Source organism: Macrobrachium rosenbergii, chromosome 5 (assembly GCF_040412425.1).
Source record: "Macrobrachium rosenbergii isolate ZJJX-2024 chromosome 5, ASM4041242v1, whole genome shotgun sequence".
Taxonomy (NCBI): Eukaryota; Metazoa; Arthropoda; class Malacostraca; order Decapoda; family Palaemonidae; genus Macrobrachium; species Macrobrachium rosenbergii.
This window is the reverse complement of record NC_089745.1, coordinates 40,006,366-40,028,629: the sequence shown is the minus strand read 5'-3', so window position 1 is coordinate 40,028,629 and position 22,264 is coordinate 40,006,366. Positions and strand designations below refer to the sequence as shown.

The following is a 22,264-nucleotide window of genomic DNA, read 5'->3' as shown; positions in this document are numbered from 1 at the left end:
TATTTCTAAAATATTTCCTAAATTATTTAAGTATTATGTCCTTTTTATTATACGGATAATTATTTTTTGGCGTAGCTTATACTGCTTCTACTGATAAGAATATGGATGTAATGTGAATTTGCTTTGATATTTTGTCATAACTAATATTACTTTTACTATTACTATTACTATTACTATTACGATGATAATAAAATGTATTACAAAGAATATTTAAATGCATTTTGTTGTCATTTTACAATTGACAAAACTTGATGCTAATGAAACATTACTAAGTCAATTTAAACGTAGTCTCGTCATTTTACTACTGAGAAAACTGATGTTAATGAAGTGTATTGCAAAGGTAATTTAAACGCATTTTGTCACTTTACAGTTGACAAAACCTGATGCTAAGAAAATGGTTCAAAGTGTTTTAAACGCATTTTTTCACTTCACAGTTGAAAAGGACGCGGTGTTAGTAAAATATTACAAAGTTAAACGCATCCTCTTGTCATTTTACAGTTTACAAAACCTAACGCTAATAAAATATTGCAAAGCCAGTTTAAACGCATCTTCTTGGTTATTTTACAGTTGACAAAACCTTGCCACTAATAAAATATGACAAAGTGAGATTCAACGCATTTCCTTGTCAGTTTACAACTGACAAAACTCGTCCAGTAAAATCCGGCTTGAATCTTCCTTTCTGGCAATTCACCCGAACTGCATTTCATAATTCACTTTTGCTCCCACGGGCGACATTACAAGGGCGGCGGTGGTTTTTCATTTTTCATACTTCGGGCTCTCCTCCTCCTCCTCCTCCTCCTCCTCCTCCGCCTGCTCCTCCTCCTCCTCCTCCTCCTCCTCTTCCTCCTCCTGTGGGATCGGCTGTGCTGGCCTCACGACCCCAGTGGAGGCCCGCATGCATAATTTCGGGAATCGTATAATTCATATTTTCCCGATTCGTTTTTGTTTTTCGTCTTTCGTAAGAGATGGTTCCAATGTTATTCCCTTTTTTTGGTTTGTTTTGTTTTTTGTTTCTGATCGCGAATATCTTTGTTTTGTTTTTGTTTGTGATATTTTTATTTTAGCGATTTATCTCCTGATTCATTTTTTTTTAATAATTTACCTTTTTATAATATATATCTCTGATGATGTTCGTTCGTTTTTGTTACTGTTTTTATGAGGGTGACAGTGGATAAATCCTCTCCTATGACGCTTTTTGTTTTAAGTGATCTCTACGGACTTCGAATGGTTTGATAGAATCGTAATGAATTGATATATTAGGCTATAGTATATAAAGGTAAGGAATTGTTTGCATTTCAATATTTCATGCGGCCATGTTTCTTAAATCAAAGTTTAGTACTGATGGGTCCTTTGTGATTATATTTACCTCTCTCTCTCTCTCTCTCTCTCTCTCTCTCTCTCTCTCTCTCTCTCTCTCTCTCTCTCTCTCTCTCAAATTGTGGCCATGAACGAGTTCATTCCCCAGGTGTTTACCGGGTCTATTCTATGAAAAACCATTTAATTCCCATAAGGCACCTTCCCTACAGGGGAGAGAGAGAGAGAGAGAATGTTCTTTTGTTTATACACGCAACTTGAAGTCTATCTGCGTAACCTTATAGACTAGCTAACTTCACATAACTAACCCCTGTGGCTCAATCCAAAAGTCATGTTTTAGTTATATTTTCTCATGTATGATTGTAACCGTAAGATTGATTTAGGCTCGTTTTCCCTTTTGCCAGTTACTTCGCACTAACATTTGATTTAGGCTTGTGCTCCCTTATGTCAATACTTTAGCATTAAACCTTAGTGGTTATGTCTTCGTTTTCTATGGTGTCGGCACACCCGACACATCTCTGTCCATATCATACAGTTCTATGGAATCTGTATAAGCTTTTTCATTCCTTTAACTCTACCACCATCTTACTTTCCACCCTCTTCTAACAATTGTTACATAGTGCAACTATGAGATTTTCCTCCTGTTACACCTTTGTAACCTTCTACTCTCAATTTTCCTTTCAGCGTTGAATGACCCCATAGGTCCCAGCACTTGGCCTTCGTCCTAAATTGTATGCTCTCTCTCTCTCTCTCTCTCTCTCTCTCTCTCTCTCTCTCTCTCTGGCATCTGTAGAAATGTCTTCCATATTCTCGGATGGTCAGTTGCCCCATCATTACCCAGATCATGGGACCGTCACGGATGTCCAGCTCATAATTCCGGGTTGGGCAGACCTTTCAATTATTTCGTCGCCCACCCTTCACTACCAGGTCACAAAAGACATCACCAGGAGTGAGTCTCGACTCTATTTTATTTTCGTTTTCTCGTGTGTGCGTGTGTGTGTGTCTGTCGTATTCCCCATGCCGCTTAATCTTTACCTGGTTCGCTTTCCTTTGATCTGGCCCTCCTCTGCCCAAAACTCTTCGAACTAACCATGTCATATGTAACCCCACCACCCACCTTCCCCTCCTCCTCCTCCTCCTCCTCCTCCTCCCCAAAAGTGGATTACCTCTGTCTTTGCTTCACTTGGTCCCTTGCCTGCCATTTTAACCACCTCGTGTTCCTCCTCACCCTCGATGCCCACAGTCTCTCTCTCTCTCTCTCTCTCTCTCTCTCTCTCTCTCTCTCTCTCTCTGCCCCAAGACCACACACGGCGTAGGAGAGAGAAAGAGAGAGATATACCTCCAGATCCCCTTTGTTAAACTGAAGTCAGGATATGTAATTATGGGAGGAGTAACTCCTTGATGAGTTAATTTACTGAGCACACTTTATCTCAAAGTCCGTGTAAGCTTATGGGAAAGAGAAGTGCACAAGTTCATTAATTTAAAAAAAAAAAAAAAGATTAATGAAACAAAAATTCCGGAATGAGGAGTGTTGAACCACAGCGCCAGCCACATTCGACGCTTTACGAGACACAAAGGGTGGAAAGAGAAATAAATCCTGAACGGTTTCGGAAGTTTAATGTTTAAGTGCTCGTTATTTTCGTGGGAGTCTACTAAAGGGACCTGAGATTATTAATGCTTTATGAAGCTTAAAGTTACTACAAGTCATGCGGATTTATTGGTGTTGGTTGTTGGCCGCGAAATTCTTATAAAGATTATTTTAGAGATGTGGAAAGTTATCTTGTAGTGGAACCTTAATTTCATGTTCAGTGGATTGTTATGTGCTTGAAAATAATATGACTGGAGATTTCTCTCCCATAGTGCTGTGCTACAATACAGCACATTATTATTATTATTATTTTTATTATTATTATTATTATTATTATTATTATTATTATTATTATTATTATTATTATTCCTTCCATGGTACTCTGCTACAATACTGCATATTACTATTATTATTATTATTATTTAGAAGATGAACCCTATTCATATGGAACAAGCCCACCACAGAGGCCATTGACTTAAAATTCGAGCTTCCAAAGAATATGGTGTTCATTAGAAAGAAGTAACAGAAGTTTATTTAGACTAAGCTAATACAGTGGATCTGATTAAAGTGTAGTGAACTCTTCTCCTTACAAAATGTAATCGCTTAACACCACGGACTCAACTGTAGACGAAAAACTCTTAACGTAATTTGTCATATTCTCTCATTCTCTTTCTGTCTCCCTTTATTATAATTTGCCACATCTCTCTCCCCTTATCATAATTTATCATATTCTCTCTCTCTCTCTCTCTCTCATTGTAATTAATTGATCGATTTTATGCTTAGACGCACACATACTTTACCTTTGTTACCTGTCCCAGTGGGAAAGGCTTGAAATGAGGGAATAGATATAGGCCATTATTCCTTTCCTCCTCCTTCTACACACACACACACACACACACACACACACACACACACACATATATATATATATATATATATATATATATATATATATATATATATATATATATATATATTTATAGTAGTGTGTATATAAGATATATATATATATATATATATATATATATATATATATATATATATATATATATATATATATATATAGAAATCATCAACACACAATCACGTGTGGAACAGAAATAAATTTCTGCTCTCAGGTTCCAACTTCTTTTAGACTTGTATGGCCCAGTGGGTAACGCCCTTGCTTTCCACCTGAGAGACCTTTATCCTGACGTGAGTCAGAAATTTATATATATATATATATATATATATATATATATATATATATATATATATATATATATATATATATATATGTGTATACATATATATATAAATTTATAGTATATACAATATATATATATATATATATATATATATATATATATATATATATATATATATATATATATATATATATTATATATATGTATTTATATGTATGTATTATATATTTAGTTCACATAAAAACTTTTGTCTTTTTTATGCAAATTTTTATACACCCCCTCTAAGAAGCTGTTTTAACCACTAAATAAATTTCAAGCTAATAAAGAAGGTTAGATCATCTCAGAGGTTATATTCAGAAAATTATACAAATTATTGTTGGGATTGGGAACTTTGGAGAGGACAAGTACGGCGTAGGAAAAGGTATATATCATTATAATCACGCACTTAGTGGCCAGAATGGTTTAGAACCCACATGTTGTGTTCCTTCTGGTTTGTCAGATTTCAAATGTTTCATCTTGCTGGTAGATTTGAAGTTGGTATACATACCTCACTGAATAACAGGTTGATTGATTATTGATTATAAATCCTTGGTAATGTTTGCTGTCTGCGACATACACTCATTTGCAGACACATACACACGTATGTATACTTACAATTCAAAACTGCAAACATTTTCTTTCATTTCAAGAACTAGCGACTGATTCCAGTTCAAGAACATTCTACTAAGTAGGGGTCGACGCCTTATGCCATCTGATTAACATGCTCTGTTTGCCTATCTCCAGCGTCCCGATTTGCAGTAAGCAAACACCAAGCTAATGTTGGATGAGTCTAATGCATTCAGATTACAAACTGGCAGAAGTTCGAGATAAATATTTCTTCTGTTATAGAGGAACAGTTCTTTGGTTCGGGTTTTGTATGAGAGAGAGAGAGATTCCAGCTTACATGTATGTTGGATGATTAATTTTCAAAGTTCCATTAGGCATTTTCTTAAAAGAATCAGTAAATTGTAGATATTGCTATATTTAGAATTGTTTATTGTCGAAGAAAAGTTAGGATTTCTTTCAAAAGCAGACCCATAGTACTATTATCAAAGACAGCGTCTTTAGACTCATAATCAATGAATCTCATTCCAATTCAAAACTCGAAATCCCTTAAACTGTAGAAATAATTGAAAGAGGCCCAGAAAGTGAAAAAAAGAACGAAAACCAGGCTACGAGTCGAGTGACGACACAACCTGAATTAATCTTATCCTGTGTCATGGTAACCAAGAGGTCAAGTCATTTTGACGCTATCTTGAAAGTATCTTGGTCCTCATAAGGCACACAGCGACGCCTCTCCTCTCCTAAGGCCAGTTGACAGCGACTGATGTCTCTAGTGAAGGCGTGGTGTGTGTGTGTGTGTGTGTGTGAGAGAGAGAGAGAGAGAGAGAGAGAGAGAGAGAGAGAGAGAGAAACTTGATAGATACGTGTTGAGAGAACAGCGAAATGGCTGGTTAGTTTTGAGAGCTGGTGTGATGGCATTTGCAAACTGGTCGTATAGAGTTTTTAGTACTACCTTGTGTTTACATATATATATATATATATATATATATATATATATATATATATATATATATATATATGTGTGTGTGTGTGTGTGTGTGTGTGTGTGTCTGTGTCTGTGTGTATACCCCAACTTCAAAAATGAAAAATGAAGTGTAAAATTTTGGTACCATTCAAACCCTAATATAACGGCTGTCTTTTTCTGTTTAATTTAAATTTACAGATTTAGTCTTTACTGTACCCAGTTTTGACAGTTTAAATGTGTGTATATATATATATATATATATATATATATATATATATATATATATATATATATATATATATATACACACACACACACACACACACACACACACACGCTGACATTAACTTCTTTTGATAGAGAAAGTTGAATGACGTTGTCATGGATAAAAAGTGCTTTCTGAAATTAAATGTCAAGTCCTCATTATTATATTAACGTTAGAATTTTTACCATTAATTTTACAACAGTCTGATTGTGAGAAAGTCAAGTTGGTAAATATGGACACAGTTTTCATCGATATACTGTATATAAATACGCCAGAACTCCAGTCGAATCTTCACGCTGTATGAAGGTACTAACTTGGAAATTTTCATATATCCCATTTTGGTATTCAGTTTTTAATTTCACCGCCACATGATGATTATTAGATAAATAATTAAATGTGAAATTAATGTTAACAGAAACAGAAATCTGTTAAGGTGAGGTTTTTTGTACCTGGGGCGCCAGCTACGCCCTTATGAAGGGGTGTAAGGTGGGTCTTAGGCCTACGGCAAGGTTTGTCTCAGGTGAATTAAAGATTTGCTGATAAAATAATTGGGAATGTAGCTAATATTTTTATTTTTATAATTTGTAATTTGGCTTAAGCCAACCACTGAGGCGCTTTCAGCCAGTTAGTGTTTAAGACAGTGAAAAGAGGGAGTTGAAGTGGTTGGACAGTAAGATGGAAGAAATTAGGCGGGATGGAGGCACAGTAAAAGTCTAAAAAGCGAGTGCAGGTATGGGCCAGATTACACTGCAAACAACCTTTGGCATTGGGTGTGGTTTACAAATTTCGATACTAATATATGTAAGCATGTCTTGTAAATTTTTGCATGAATGTAACAAGTAACAAGTACTTGCACGTCTTACATGAATATAACAAGTAACAAGTATCCATGCATTTTACCTCTTCGTTGTCCTCAGTGTTATAAAATACTTAGATTCATCTAGGCACCAAAACTTGAGCATCCTAACTCAGCCAAAACTTAAAGAAGATGAGTGCAGCGTTAACTAAAAATCTCGAGGAATTTTCCTGTATCTCTTATCATTAATTAATCCTTGCCATGCCCACAGATAACATCGGGTCCCTCACTTCACACTCCATTAAGCTATTAACGCAAGGTGGTGGGAGAATGAAGGTGTAATGATGTCAAACTCCATTAGGCCTTGGCGGCGCTTTCGTGGATACTGGGCGCGACGGAAGAGTTGCTGTCAGATAGACCTAATGGGAAGACTAATGGTGTTATCAGTTCGAGAGGTGTTATAATGGGCCTGAAGGATCTAGTAATTAAACAGATTTAGGAAAGAAGAGGGAGAGTGTTTGGACGGTGATGATTGAAGGAACCAGATGATGAAATTTAAGGTTTGAATACAGCAGCTTTGCAGCCCTAGTTTAAGCAGAGTACCATTAATATAAATATTATAACTGGTACTAACACTAACTATTATATTTGCTGTAGCTCACCCTCGTGAGAGAAACTTCATTTATATCGAAAACCACGATTACACGGAGCACAAACCCCGTTTCGCACAAGCGTATTCTCTATGTACTTCCCGCAATGTCTGTAGCAAACGCTTAAGAATTCTTGGTTCGTATGCCGTGGTATTTCTAATAGAGACACCTGACACATGAAGGCCATCGCATTGACCCTAGTTGACCTTTCACTTGTGACTTGCATCCCTTCATTGACCCCTTTTAGGAAGGCATTTCTGAGGCTTTGGCAGTTTACGATAAATGAGAGACTTTACTATGCATTGAACCGGAACTAGCTCTAGAGTGTTCGTCTCGTTCACTAGACTCATAAGCGTTGTGACACACTCCTAAACTCGACGTCTTGTTGGCCACACTTCGTTGTCAGTGGATGATAAACCCTTTGAAAATCGCCGTGTAATCGAGTCCTCCACTTTCACGGCTGGAGATAAGCATGCTAAACAAGCCCACAAAAGATCTATTAAATGTATTCAGACTTTTATTCAGATTTTTATTCAGCGTGTAATGACGTATGAATAAACCAAGAGATATTCTGAATTTTTATCACGTGCGGACCTAGACCTACCTCTGAGAGATGCGAGTTCAGACCTTTTATTTGACGTTAGGATAAGCCGGTTTGAAATACCATCTGACCAGTCCATAAAGAAAAAAAATATAAAGATTAAATAAAAATATTTGCTTGTGGAGATGGAAAAGTCTCCCCATGATGTTTAGATCACTTAAGATATTAGACTTTGCTGTTCGATTCAGTCGATAAAGCGTCGGTTTGTTTGGACAAACAATCTCGCATCACTTATTTATGTCCTTTTTACGACCCCGGTTAACAGACTAAATCAATTTTACCGCGTCCGCAGCAGATAGGAAGGTTATAACCTCAGCATATAGGGCGGGCTTAGCGTACACATTCTCAATACGATAAAGAAATTATGTATCCTATACATTTAGGCTTATCATAAGCCAGAATGGCACGTTTATTGTGTGTGGTCATAATCCTCAGACTTTGAGAGAGAGAGAGAGAGAGACCTCCCCCCTCTCTGTCTCTTGGCCGGTAAAGAGACTTTGTAAGTCAGTCCCTTCTAATGGCATCTCATCCCCAAAGGTGGCGTCTCAGGTTTCTCTCACAAAGGCTTTTCGAAGGTCAGAGCTTAAGAAACTTATTCTCCTCCACCTCCACCACCGCCCCACGTCCGACAGGCCGTAAAAGAAGGAAGTCTCAAAAAGAACGAAGTCTCGAGACGGAAAATGCTCACTCCTTCAGGATGAGAATTTGAGAATTTTTGTTCGAGGGTCCCACAACCTCTGTGGGTGAAGCGACGATGTCAAGGCCACCACTCACTGGTGGTGGTGGCGGTACTTGCCCGTACCGGAATGAGCAATTAGAGGCGAAGTGGGTCATTAAGAGGAGTTTACAAGAGCGTTTACGACGACGGTTCTGGGCAATTACTCATCGGTGGGCTCGGTGTCACGTCTGGGAAGGGCTGCTGAAAGGATTATAGTATATAACTGATAGGTAGACCTGAAAACTGAACCGTCTGAGAAAGGTCCTGGTTGGTCAGGTTGGAAATTTGACTTAAAACTCCCAAGTAGACAAGCGTACGGAACGCGAGCGATCTGTGAGGCAAAGAAGGGGCAATAAAATCAGTACAGACCTCCAAACCAGACAACGGACTTCGTTGTAATACAGGCTGTAAACTGACGATGATAATACCAAGGACCTTGGATAATACTAGAGCGAAAAGAGACGGGACAGTGTTACAACAAGGGTCTGGCCTATGACGGTGGGTGGCGAGTTCTCCGTCGCACCTGCGTCTTCTTAAGGGGTTGTGATGGCAGGTGGTAGAGCTCGCAAAGTAAAGAAAGAAAGGATGGAGATAGCTAAAAATAATTTGAAGAAATATTTTAAGTGGTTAAAGCTGTAAGGAAATATATTCTTGCAGTGTTGAATACACCGCAGGAGGAGTATTGAAGAAGGGAGAGTGAGTCTAGGAATATTGGTGTTTATAGATGATACCATTTCTTATTTTAGGCATTTTACAATTAAAAACTTTTGAAAGGCTAAGAATTCTTGTACACCCAACAAGGAGTCTGTAGATGAAGTGGAATAAAATGGCTCACTCCTTTCCATCCATCAGCCTGACACGAAGAAAGTAGGCGAGTTAACAGGGTCTGACAGTGGAAGAAATGGACCAACTGATTATACCCGTAGGGACAAGGATTCCCATCCGCCATTTTATCTCACATAGGGGAGGGAGGGGAAGAGAGAGAGAGAGAGAGAGTCGAAGAGATGTTGATAGGGAAAGTAGTCCCAGAACCATGGTATTGTAAAAAAAGAAAAAGAAACATAGGCAATGAAAATGCATCTTTGGATAAGCAAAGGGGGCCTTCATCGTCTTTAGAAAGAATGTTCGCGTTGGTATTTAAATATGAAGAGGACTGTCGTCTTGAAACTTTGATGGTATTTGAATTAGTTTTGGCGGTGAAGAACTGCACAGAATTGTCCTACTTGCAAAACCAGACATAGCCTAAATCGTCACAAAAAAAAAAAAAAACCGCGAGATTTAGCATTTTCTTACAGCTGAGTGGATACTTGAAGGTTTATTGTCCTTTTTACTTCTGATAATGTAAGTTTGGTAATCATAAATGTTACAAAGGTATGATTATTGTAAAGATAGCCTCCCAGAAACTAGGTGAAAACTAATTAGTTTTCCGAAACCTGTCAATTATAGACGAAAATAGTTTGTTTCCCTTAGTGCTACGACAAGCTCTCTTAAATCAGTAAGCTAAGGTAAATGCCGATTTAAACGCCAGCAGAAACAGAGAACAACCCCTCAGAATAGAGGTCCAGATACGAGGTCAAATGGACAAAAGGAAACTGAATAAAAGAAAAATAAAAAGAAAATAAAAGTCGAACAATATGCCACAAACCACCTCCTTTAATGTACCTCGCCCTTTGTCAAGTCTATAACCTCATTTCTCTTTTACCCAGACCTTGACCGCCTTTGTCCTTCGCGCCTTCCTCGGCGTTAGTTTTAATCTCATCACTTGTCACATCAGCCGTATATCATTTTGATTGCCATCGCATGAACTCGTTAAGGCACGGGGATCGTTTCTCTCTCTCTCTCTCTCTCTCTCTCTCTCTCTCTCTCTCTCTCTCTCTCTCTCTCTCAGTGCAACCTGATTTTTTGTTACAATTCTCGTAGCGTAAATGCTAACATGTACGCTGTTTTGTGTATAGGTAACAGATAGATAATTATGTAAACAGACACGCTTTGTAAACAGGAAAAGTTGTATGAGCTGCTCATGCGCAGTATAGCTGTGAAGTTAGCATGATGTGCAATTGATTTATGCCTAGTATTTTTATGTATATATTTTACCCTTCTAGCGTCGCATTTTTTCTAAAATAAGATTTGTGAAATCTAAGCACTAGATTCAACATACAAAAACAAAATCGTAATAGAAACTATATAGTCTCAGAGAAAACTTACCCAGACTTTTTTTTTTTTTTATTAAACATGAGAAGTTGTGCGTAGCAAAATGTCCTTTTCGAACCGAAACCTTTCACACGTCGAGAATAATAGACTCATTGTTTGGTAGGGGAAGTCAAGGAGGTCCTTTATGTAAAGGAAGACTCGTGCTGGGATAACCACTGTCAGTTGTAGTATATAGGCCTAGATGTATTCCTGCTCAGGTGATTGTATAGGCCTATTCATTGAGTGGATAGAAAAGTGGTAATTGATGATGAAGGCTTTGAGCGTCATCTCATTTTTATTGTCAAACCGGGTCACTCCCTTCAACCATCTCTCTCTCTCTCTCTCTCTCTCTCTCTCTCTCTCTCTCTCTCTCTCTCTCTCTCTCTCTCTAGGAAAAATGTTTTTCTTGAATTTATCTTAATTATTGTTAAATGTTATTGGCTTTATCACTTTACATCTGGAAGTGAATTTTAAAAATGACGATCGAAACTTAAGAAATTATTACACGAGGCATAGAACTCCCCACCACAATTGGAGTGTATTAGATTATGGGATTGCAAGGTATATATTTTCATAATCCTTCAACTCTGTACTTTTCTTTCGTTCCTACATTTTATCCCAGGCAACGTCCTCCAAACTATCGAGGTGATTTTATGCAATGGCTGGGCGTATGCGCCTCTCCAGACTGTAATTCACTCGACTGTAACTGTTGTGTTTTCGTTCATTCTTCTTCGCTAGAAAATTCATAGATTTTAAAGTTCAGCGTTCTTCACATTTTGTTGATATGTGTTACTTCTTGCTTACAGTACGGCTACACGGCACTCCAGCGGGCTGCCTCCGAAGGTCATCTGGAGATCGTGCGTTTGCTGATCAAGCAAAAATCGAATGTCGACCACCAGGACGATCAGGTTAGTCCTATAGGCCTACTGCGTTGCCTTCTGTCGGAATCGACGTCTGAAGGCGTAGTCATATTAAGTTGTAGCCGTGTTTTAAATAATTACTGTAATAGCTAATAATGTTTTTACTGTTTTTGTTTGGTTTTACCGCTTTACAGCACGGGAACACAGCGCTTCACGAGGCTGCGTGGAAGGGATACAGCCAGACAGCGGAAGCCCTCGTTCGCGCCAAAGCCAACGTGTACATCAAGAACAAAGGGGGCTTTGCCCCTTCACCTGGCTTGCCAGAACAGCCATAACCAAACCAGTCGAATATTGCTGCTAGCTGGGTGTAAACCCGACATTAAGAACAACGTAAGACTAAACTAAATGCATAAATTACTAAACAATTCTCAACAAAACTAAACAATCACCTCTCCAAACTTTTTAGACCTATAAATAGTCTAAATTGTCAAATAAAACCTACCACTAGAAAGTCCAGCTCAAATAGACCGAACCCCTAAGTTCATTGCCAGAGGAATAAACCGGAGAGGAGAATTTATTCCCAGGAATTTATTTCACGAATCGTTTCTTTCCAGTATGGCGACACGCCCCTGCACACGGCTGCCCGCTACGGCCACGCGGGCGTCTCCCGTATTCTTATTTCTGGCAAAGCCAACGTCAACGAGGTAAACAAGGTGAGTTCACGGGCGTGCGTTTGCTCTCTCTCTCTCTCTCTCTCTCTCTCTCTCTCTCTCTCTCTCACAGTACTGACCTTGTAATCGCCATTAGTTTTGGATTGTGTTCTGTACATAACATTTTAAATTATTATTATTATTATTATTATTATTATTATTATTATTATTATTATTATTATTATTATTATTACAAATCTTGCTGTCCAACCACTTTATCTCCCTGTTTCCACTGTCTTAAGCCCTGAATGGCCGAAAGTTCGTATCAAATCATGTAACTGTGATCACGTATATTGAGACTAATGTGAAAATGCTCAGTTTAAGTAGATGCAAAACTAAATCACCATTACCCTCTTTTGTTTACTGCCTTTTGTTTAATGTCTTTTGTTTCTCCCAGAACAACGACACTGCTTTGCACATTGCGGTAGCGATGAACCGGAAGAAGTTGACCAAAATCCTACTGGAGTCTTCGGCAAACCAGAAGATTAGGAATAAGGTTTGTCATCTGCTTCTTCTTTCTCTAAAGCCAAGAGACTTGTAGTTATGAGAGCTTCTAGTTTCAAGTGTGCATTTTATATATTTTCATCCATATTGCATAATGTTGGTTTTATGTATATGTTATGTACATGTGTGTGGAAAGCGTGCTTTAATTGTGATAATCATAACACTGTAGCTCGTTGACGTCCGTTATCAAACTGTTATTGTAAGAGCTCTGTAATGTTCTGGGATTCGCTTTGTTGCTAGATGTTGGTAGGCCGTAGGCTTATGCACTTCCAGCGAGAAATTAGTATTTTTGTCAGACTTGGCTGAATTGCTCAGAAGAGTACGTAATCATGTTCATTTAATGAGAATTATGAAAAATCATTATAATTCTTACATCAGGAGGCCTAGGCCTAATGAATTATTACATATAAAAATTGCTGCGAAATCAAATATTTCGTTGTTCTATTTCCGTGAAACGAAAGTGTTAGACTCATATGCAAATTACTCTTTAGAAACTTGAAACCATTTCTTTTAGAACGTTAATTTGCATGATTTTCTCTCCATTTCTCGACGGCGTAGCAAAACGAGACCCCAGTGGACATAGCCCTTCGGAAGGGCTTCGACCAGATCGCGGAGACCTTGAGGAATCCTCCGCCGGTGGTGTCCCACGAGGAGAGAGTCCGTCAGGAGCAGGAGCAGAAGAAGAAGGAGATCAAGGAAGTCACCTTCAAGGACTTCGTCGACGAAGGGAAGACGGACAAGAAGGGAGACAAGAAGAGAGAGAAGGCCAACGGGAGCGGGTCTTCCAGCAAAGAGAGCAGCACGAAAGCCAAAGATAAGAAAAAGGTAAATGCTGTAAGTACTGTCCCTGTTCTTTTTTTATTTCGACGTGTGCGATTAAACTAATAATTTTGGTCAGTGACTGACTTCTGTCGTAAATAAGACCTAATTTACGTCTTCATATTAGCGAGAACATTATCTGTTTCGTTTATTTAGTATAGTACAGTGTGTATCTATATTTTGTTTTTTCTCTATTAAAAATTTGACGAGTAAGCTACTTGTTGTTGTCCAGACCTAGGCCGAACTTGAACAGTAGCGTCTCGATTTCCCTATTTACTACCATAATTTTTAACAGTATGGGTATGTATATATATATATATATATATATATATATATATATATATATATATATATATATATATATATGTGTGTGTGTGTGTGTGTGTGTGTGTGTGTGTAAGAAAAAAAACGTGATCATTTTTATAACATGCATTTTTGTTCAGTTTGCAAACTTTGCAAAATACCTTTGTATCATTTATACCATACACATATGGGAAAGTGTGCAATAAGGAATAAAAATAACAAAACATCTAAGTAAGATTTCGTATGGAAGTATAAGATAGCATGGACTGTTTTTAAGTTATTTAAATTTTGGAAGCATTTCATGTTAATATCAAATGCTTTTGGTGCCTTTTTATTTTAAGAATTTGTATATATTTTTCCATATATTTTGTATATTTGTTAGTATACATATATGTATACTAGCAAATCAAATTATATTGCAATTAACGTTATGGAAATGCCTTGATATAAGTAATAGTGAAGTAGTACTCGTACTAATTATAGTAACGTTATTATCGTCCATTATCGTCCAACATGGTGCACTGTAGGTTACTGAAGGTTTGTTTGCAACGTTCCTTCGGCCCCTAGCTGCACCCATTTCTTAGCTATTGTCTTTACCTCCATTCCTGCTTTCTTTCTTTAATCTTGCCGTCCAACCACTCCAACTCCCTCTTTTCAATGTCTTCACAGCTGACTGGCTGAAAGTGCCCCAGTGCTTGGTTTAATACGCCTAAATTTTCATAAACCAAACCAGAAAATCATCAGTAGCATATCATCACTATTATTATATTGATAAATAAGACATTGAAATCCCAAACACTTGTTTTACCTTGTAAACAAACGCAGGCTAAACACGACTCCAAAGAGAAGTCTCGGGGACGTCACGTCTCCTGGTCTCCCTACGGCTGTCAGTATTTCCCGCCGGCCCCCACCCAGGAACTAGCTGCCCCAAATCTGGACTCCCTTCCCAGAGACCCTCTTGGTGCTGGTGAACAATACTACATCGATCTCGCTGGGAATATCAGGAAGGTGGGTTGCTGTGACCGTGTTTTTATTTTCTTTTCTTCTTCTTCTTCTGGAAGTAGTATGCTTTGTTTTAATGTATTTCTCCGTGCTTTTGTTGTAATGTTTATGTATTAGGGACGACTCGGAACATACCTAGGACTTTTAAAGATTTAGCTTTGTTTTTTATAGACCTAGTGTGCTTTGTTCGGATCTGTTTTTCAGAGATTTTGCTGAAAGGTTAAAATTTATGTATCAGGGACGACTCGGAACATACGTGAGACTTCTAAACATTTAGCTTTTTTTTTTTTTTTTTTACAGAAGTAGTATACTTTGTTTTGATTTTGTTGAAAGGTTTGATATAACAGAGGCGACTCGCAGGCAGCTGAGACTTGAGCATTTATGCTCGGTGATTTTTGCCATCTTGATTAATACTCTAAAGCTCTTTCTGATTTTGCCCTATTAGTACTTATTATTGCAGCTAGAGCTTTTTCGTTGTAGGCCTATCAGTTCTTTTTATCGTAGACTTTCATAACTGAATAAAATTCAATAGTAGGCCCACGATCTTCAACTGACTTCGATGTGGTTATACTTTAAGCCTAAATTCGTCAAATATCCCTTGATATTTTCTTCGTTACAGGGTCCTTTGGGCGTGGGCAACTCTTGCCTTTGCACCCCATTTGTCAAAGACGTCGAGAATAAATTAGAGAAGGACAGATTTGCCCTTCTCGATCGCATTGAAGCAGCAAATTTAAAGCTTGACGCCAAGATCAGTGAGCTGGAACGCCTGACAAAGGCGCAAGTTCACCATGTGAGTAACCGATGCTTAACAGGTTTGGATTTCCTTTTCAGGTTTTAGTACCACTCAGCTGATTCGCGAAAGCGTCAAATGTAATTTGATATGAGTTGAATTAAATGCAAGTTCTTTAGTTTTCATATAGATGCATCTTCTAGGCCTTGGGTTTATGGTCCGTTGACTTTGTCCGTTAGGGTTTTCAGCTGTAGATTTACAGAAAGAAAGAAAGAAAGGATGATTTTTCCATTTTGCTATACTAAATACTTACTCATAACTGATTATTTACCTTGAAAAATAAGGCTTGGATACTTACTTATAACTATTTACCTTAAAAATAAGGCTTAGATAGTTAATTATAACATTATTTACCTTAAAGAATAAGGCTAGGTTATTTATTACTGATTATTTACCTTAAAAATAAGGTTTGAATATTTATATATATCGGATTGCTTTAACTTAAAAAATAAGAACTGAATACCTACTTATTTATTTACCTTGTACTTGATTATTTGCCTTAAATATAAGGCTTGGATACTTACTTATAACTGATTATTTACCTTAAAAAATAAGGCTTGGATGCTTACTAATAGCCGGTTATTTAACTTAAAAAAAAATAAGACTTCAATACTTACCTATAACTAATTATTTACCTTACAAAGTAAGACTTCGATACTAACTTGTAACTGATAATTTACTCTAAGAATAAGGCTTGGCTGCTTACTTATAACTGATTATTTTTTGCAAAAAATCAAACTTGAATATATTCTTATAACATTATTTACCTTAAAAAATAGGGCTAGAGTACTTATAAAATAAAGCTTGAATACATATTTATAACTGATTATTTGCCTTAAAAAATAGGGCTTGGACACTTCTTATGACTGATTATTTACCTTAAAAATAAGGCTTGGATACCTACTTATAACTGATTATTTCTCTTAAAAAATAGGGCTTGCATACTTACTTATAACTGGTTATTTACCTTAAAAAATAAGGCTTGAATACGGATAACTGATTATTTGCCTTAAAAAACAAGGCTTGGATACTTACTCGTAACTGATTATTTACCGCAAAAAATAGGGTTTGAATACTTACTTCTAACTGATTATTTACCTTAAAAAATCAGTCTTGAATATTTTCTTATGGCAAATTATTTACCGTAAAAAACAAGGCTTGGACACTTACTTATAACAGGTTATTTGCCTTGAAAAATAAGGCTTAGATACGTACTTATAATTGATTAATTAACTTGAAAAATAAGACTTAGATATTTGCTTACAACAAATTATTTTCCGTACAAAATAATGTTTGGATACCCACTTATAACTGATTATTTATTTATTTTAAAAAGTAAGGCTTGGATATTTACTTAGAATTGATTATTAACCTTAAACAACAACGCATAGGTACTTACTTGTGACTGATTATTTACCTTAAAAATAAGGCTTTGGTACTTATTTAAAATATAAGGCTTGGACACTTACTTAAAGCCGATTATTTACCCCTAAAAAAACAAGACTACCAAAGTGAAAGAAGGAAGAAGTAGCGCAGAAGTGTCGTCATCCAGCCAAACTGGAGAATCCATCAACCACCGAGCCGAACAGCTCAGGCAGTGGGCTGAACATCAACTAGCCATAAGTTCCTCTTATCTCTACACGCAAATTCCAAAAGGTTACGCCATCCCCGGGCCTTCCAGGAGGTCTAGAGATCAGGGCTCTGGAATTGTACCCATAACTAGGTATTTTTTTCAGAATTTTACAGTTTTCAATGTTGATGAAGATGTATTGTTCCAAACTATCTTATGAATTGATATCAGTCTTCTTCCTTGATTACCTGTAAAGAAACTAGGTACAAATTCTCTTCCTACAGATCCTGGTCAGAAGAGGCAGTCTCAGAGTACAGAGAAGATTGTGAAAGCGGCCGTTTCTCTTCGTACAAAGGGCTAAAGGTTCTGGATCATCCTACGTCCATGTATAACATAACGCAGAGTCGTCCTGACGATGACGACGTCCTGTCAGAGTACCGAAAACCAATAGCTTCACTTGTACCCGGAAGCTGGAGATGTGCTTCTCCTGACGGCTGTCAGTCGCGAATTACTGAAGATGGCTGGAGGTTAACGCCCGCGTCTAAACGGCGCGAGAGCCGTAGAAATTCAATCGATTCTAGCGAACTGCTGGATGATCCTTACGGGCCATTCAAATTCAGGAGTGAAATGAAATTGCTGGCCGTTTTCCCCCCTTCACCAGATCTAGTCAAGGAATCTACAGACAGCGGAGCTTCAAGTGAGCGCGACACTAGAAAAATCAACAGCAGAGCAAGAAGCAGTTCACTGTCACACAGTCCCAGAATTATAGAGAGTCAGCATACTTCTCCAATGAGCCACGGCTCCCAAACCTCGAAAATGGGCACAAGATCGAATGGTAATATGAGATTATTCCCCCACGAAGTTAGAAAGGAGAGTGATAGGCCTAGGGTTGAAAGTGGAGCCATCCCGAAGTCGAATACACCATATAATATGACAAACTTAGATGACTTTGGTGGGGGGAAGCGTAAACTTCATCAAGGTATTAGTTACTACAATCAGCACCCGCTTCAACGGAGCAATGCAACAGTCCATGGTAGTCAAACTACGTTAGTTTCAGAGTACAATTATAACAGAATGAACTTTAAAATGCATCAGAGATATAATCCTCCGACCGATAAAGGCCAGTCGGAGGGTGTATACGAGTCTTATTCAAGACCACCTCAAGGGAAGCCTGAAGTTGAGACTGAACTGGATTTAGACAGGCAAGTTCATTTCAACAACTATTTTGTTTAATTTCTGCAGTGGTGAAACTAGAGTTCTGTTAGCGCAGTTGTTCATGATAGGGAAGTCTTTGGTTTGGTAGAGTTGTAAATTAGATAGAGAATTTCATTAAAACGAAAAAGATATGTTTATGTTGATTATTAGAAAACTTTCTAGAAAACTGAGCCCCCAAGGGGCTAGTGCTGTCAGTGCAATACCTCATGGTGCACTGCATCCTAACTGCAGACACTTTTTGGCCATTTATCATACCCCCATTCCCACTTCCTTTTTTTCCATTTAGCTGTCCATCTACTCCGTCTCCCTCTTTTGTATGTCTCAAGCACTGAATGGCTGAAAGTGCCTCAGTGCTGGGCTGTGTAGCCTACTTTTCTTAAATCAAATCACATCAAATCTAGGAAACCTGTTGAGTCTTTAATATGGAACACTTTCCAGGAAAAAGATGCAGCAAGTAGCACAACGTTTGTACGACGGTTACTTCGCCAAGGGTCACCTGGAACCAGTCAGACGTCCTGGAAGACCTCCACTTAGTCCATTCAAGGAACGTGATTCTCAGAACGACTCGGGGTACTCGGCTAGACTGTCCTCATCGTCGTCACAGGAACCTTCACCAACTTTCTCAGGTGATATGATTATTTTATTGTTGTTACTATTCCCGAGGAAAGTTCTCAGTCTTTAAGTTGTCAAAAAGTCATAATTTGATCTAATTGTTGTACTAAAACTTATACTGTTGTGGTCTGAGTTGAGAAATTAGTAGAAACTTCTGCTCTGTAGACTCAGTTCATACAGAACGCGTTATATGGTTTGAACTAGTAGGCTTATAGCTCTTGTCGTAAACGACATGAGTTTGGTCAATTTTCTAATGGATAAAATACTTATACTTTCTTAACAATAAACTGAAACACGAGAAATATACTTTCTCATTAACAAACTAAATAATTTAATCCTTTATTCACACTCTGCGCAGGTTGAACTTGCTAGAACTGCTGCCAAAAGCGGTTAAGAATCAACCGCTCAGAGACGGAGATGAGGTTCCTGCACCTGACTGGTGATCAGTCTTCAGGGTCGGATTACAAAGGCCGTCGTCATCTTGCTAAGAATCTCTCACCATAAACGGAGCATTCTAGAATGAAAGGTATAATGATTTTGGTTATTTGCAGAGCTGTTTCAGCTGTGTTTCCCGTTACTTCAGAACGTTTTGAAATCTTTTGGTCTAATGGAAGCTTTCAATCTTGGTATTACAAGACGTCTAACGAAATATGCTTAATCATTTTGCTTTCAAATTAAATTCCCTATTTAGATATTTGCTTCGTCATTAAACGTTTTGTTTAGATAACTAACAATTTCCCGAGATCACTGTTTATATATGTGTGAATTTAACATTTTCAAAATACTTTTTTTTTTTTCACCCCCAGAAAAGCTTGGCTGAAAGTCAAAAGCCAGCCGGTAACTCCAATGTGTCGTGTGGACATTCTAGGCTTGATTTGGTGAGTTTTTTTTTTTTTTTTTTTAATTTTGTGTTTATTTCATTTTTTATTGTTTCCCAAAGGCTAAAAAGCAAAAAAATATGGTGTCTCTTTCAGTGATAGGTTTCATTACATTACCGTCCCTGGAATTGGTCATTTTAATTCGTCATTTTCATTATAAGAATGCCTGTTTGATTCACTTCTTGCACTGTATATTTTTATTTTTTTTTTACCAAAAATTATAGTTTGAATGTTGCAGTGACTCTGATATCAAAATTTTTATTATACAATAACTCATAATGTTTCATATAAAAGCCACATAACAAATTGTGAGAGTTATTGTGGTACCGGTAAGTTTTAGTCACTAGATACAAACAAAATACAGAAACTAGCTAAACTACAGTAGACCTATACTTGATTATGCCTATTATAAGTAGATTATTATTATAACTGTGGTTTTATCCGATCCTTACAGGATTTTCGGCTTGAGGTTGTGATGAAATCCATCTCCCGAAGCGAAGACGTGATTATATTAAATATTTTTTCATTAATAATGCGTTTTATTAGACCTGTGCGAATATTTTACTTGTTGTTGTTAAGAGTATTACTGTGCTGCGTACTTGAGATAGTTATTTTCTGTTTTCAAATAGGAAAAACTATTAACCAGATGGTGCCTACATCAGTGCTATCTGGTTGCACGTTGTTGCCATTTATCGGACTTGGTCTTTGCTTTCTGTATTCACGTTTATGGCCTAATGAGTTTTGTTTTTGAGAGTAATTCATTATAAGTTTAACAGACCTCCACCCACGCTCTCCGGCTATGAAAAAGGAATCATTGGCGAGTGTTCAATTGCTAGAAAAGATCATAAACGTTTTATAGAAGTTTCCCCGTGAATTTCCAATGAACGCTTCGCTAGAAAACCCTGAGGCGTAGAGAGACATTAAGACTTGTAATTAATTACAAAGATGTGTTAAAGAAGGTCCTTTGGAAACATTACAGAAGAGGGGATACAACTGTAGTCCCCATGGCTTATGTAAAGTCTGTGTTCTTAGATTATTTTGTCTTCAGTAGGAAAAATTAATGTATTGTGAAAACATTATTTATAATCTAGCCCTATTGTCTTTGGCCAGAATGCATTATGGGTACGGAATAAACCGTGAAATTTGTTAGCTTACAGTTTTTATAAACCTTCTAACATTGTCAATCCTATTTAGTGTCTATAATTAATTTAAGGAACGTCAAAAGATGAAGCAATATCAATAAAAAGATTGACTGGGTTATTACATATTAAATTTTGTGATATTGATTTGTATTACGATAAATGGCAATGACGGACGGACCGACAGTTCACTCCTTGCGTTTTTCCAATACTGATTCTATGTGATTATGTACAGGAAAATATTGCAAAATAACTTTTAATTTTAAATTTCAACTCTTATCTAGTAACCCCCTTATAAGTTAATGTATAACTGCGTCTAAAACGATTGAAGAATTGATCGGTAATTGATTCTGGAAGTCTAGATAAGGTAAGTGTGACGTGTATCCAGAGGTTGATGTTGGAATTAATTTGATATTTTCGTAATAATTGAATATTTTTGTCTTTTTTTCTTATGTCATGTTACTGTTTCAAGGTGATGGTAGGCCTTAGTGGCCCAGTAACTGGTAAGTCTATAGTGTCAGATTGACAGGTAAGGCTATAGTGGTTCACTGGGAGGTTAGGCTATATAGTGCCTCGTTGACAGGTTAGGCCACACGTTGGGCTGTGATGATTTAGGCATAGTGATATGGGTCACAGTGGTTTTGACGGGTTAGGCCACAAGTCTGGCTATGATGCTTTAGCCTAGGCCTAGTGATACAGGTCACAATGCCTCATTGACAGGTTAGGTCACAGGTTGGGCTATGGCCTAGTGCTTTGGGTTTCGGTGGTTTTGACAGGTTAGGTCACTATGGTTCAGTGACAGGGTTAGCTAAGGGTATTGTTTTACATTAATGCCAGTTGTCGATATTGGAGTTCTATTTTTAAGCCTCTAACATGGTTAATAAAAAGAGCATAATAAAATATATTGCAAATTTATGGTTAATGAGATATTTACTTAATGTATCTACTTTCATACTTGTGGAGCTGGTACTAAATACAGCATTACT

The 22,264-nt window shown here is 37.4% G+C and overlaps 1 protein-coding gene across 2 annotated transcripts in view; it reads left to right on the top strand.

The window, feature by feature from the left end:
- LOC136838692 (uncharacterized) overlaps positions 1-20,666 on the top strand; it is a 164,048-nt gene extending 143,382 nt beyond the window's left edge. The window contains exons 3-15 of one of the 2 annotated variants that reach the window (XM_067104098.1): positions 11,683-11,784; positions 11,931-12,126; positions 12,351-12,449; positions 12,844-12,942; positions 13,509-13,784; positions 14,898-15,080; positions 15,694-15,864; positions 17,367-17,587; positions 17,719-18,636; positions 19,088-19,275; positions 19,620-19,787; positions 20,068-20,139; positions 20,594-20,666. In XM_067104098.1, the coding sequence (XP_066960199.1) occupies positions 11,762-11,784; positions 11,931-12,126; positions 12,351-12,449; positions 12,844-12,942; positions 13,509-13,784; positions 14,898-15,080; positions 15,694-15,864; positions 17,367-17,587; positions 17,719-18,636; positions 19,088-19,275; positions 19,620-19,624 (2,379 nt within the window). In that variant the 5' untranslated portion in view covers positions 11,683-11,761 and the 3' untranslated portion in view covers positions 19,625-19,787; positions 20,068-20,139; positions 20,594-20,666. The remainder of the gene's footprint in view (positions 1-11,682; positions 11,785-11,930; positions 12,127-12,350; positions 12,450-12,843; positions 12,943-13,508; positions 13,785-14,897; positions 15,081-15,693; positions 15,865-17,366; positions 17,588-17,718; positions 18,637-19,087; positions 19,276-19,619; positions 19,788-20,067; positions 20,140-20,593) is intronic. The other variant, XM_067104099.1, reaches the window with a different exon arrangement.
- Positions 20,667-22,264: the final 1,598 nt, after the last annotated feature.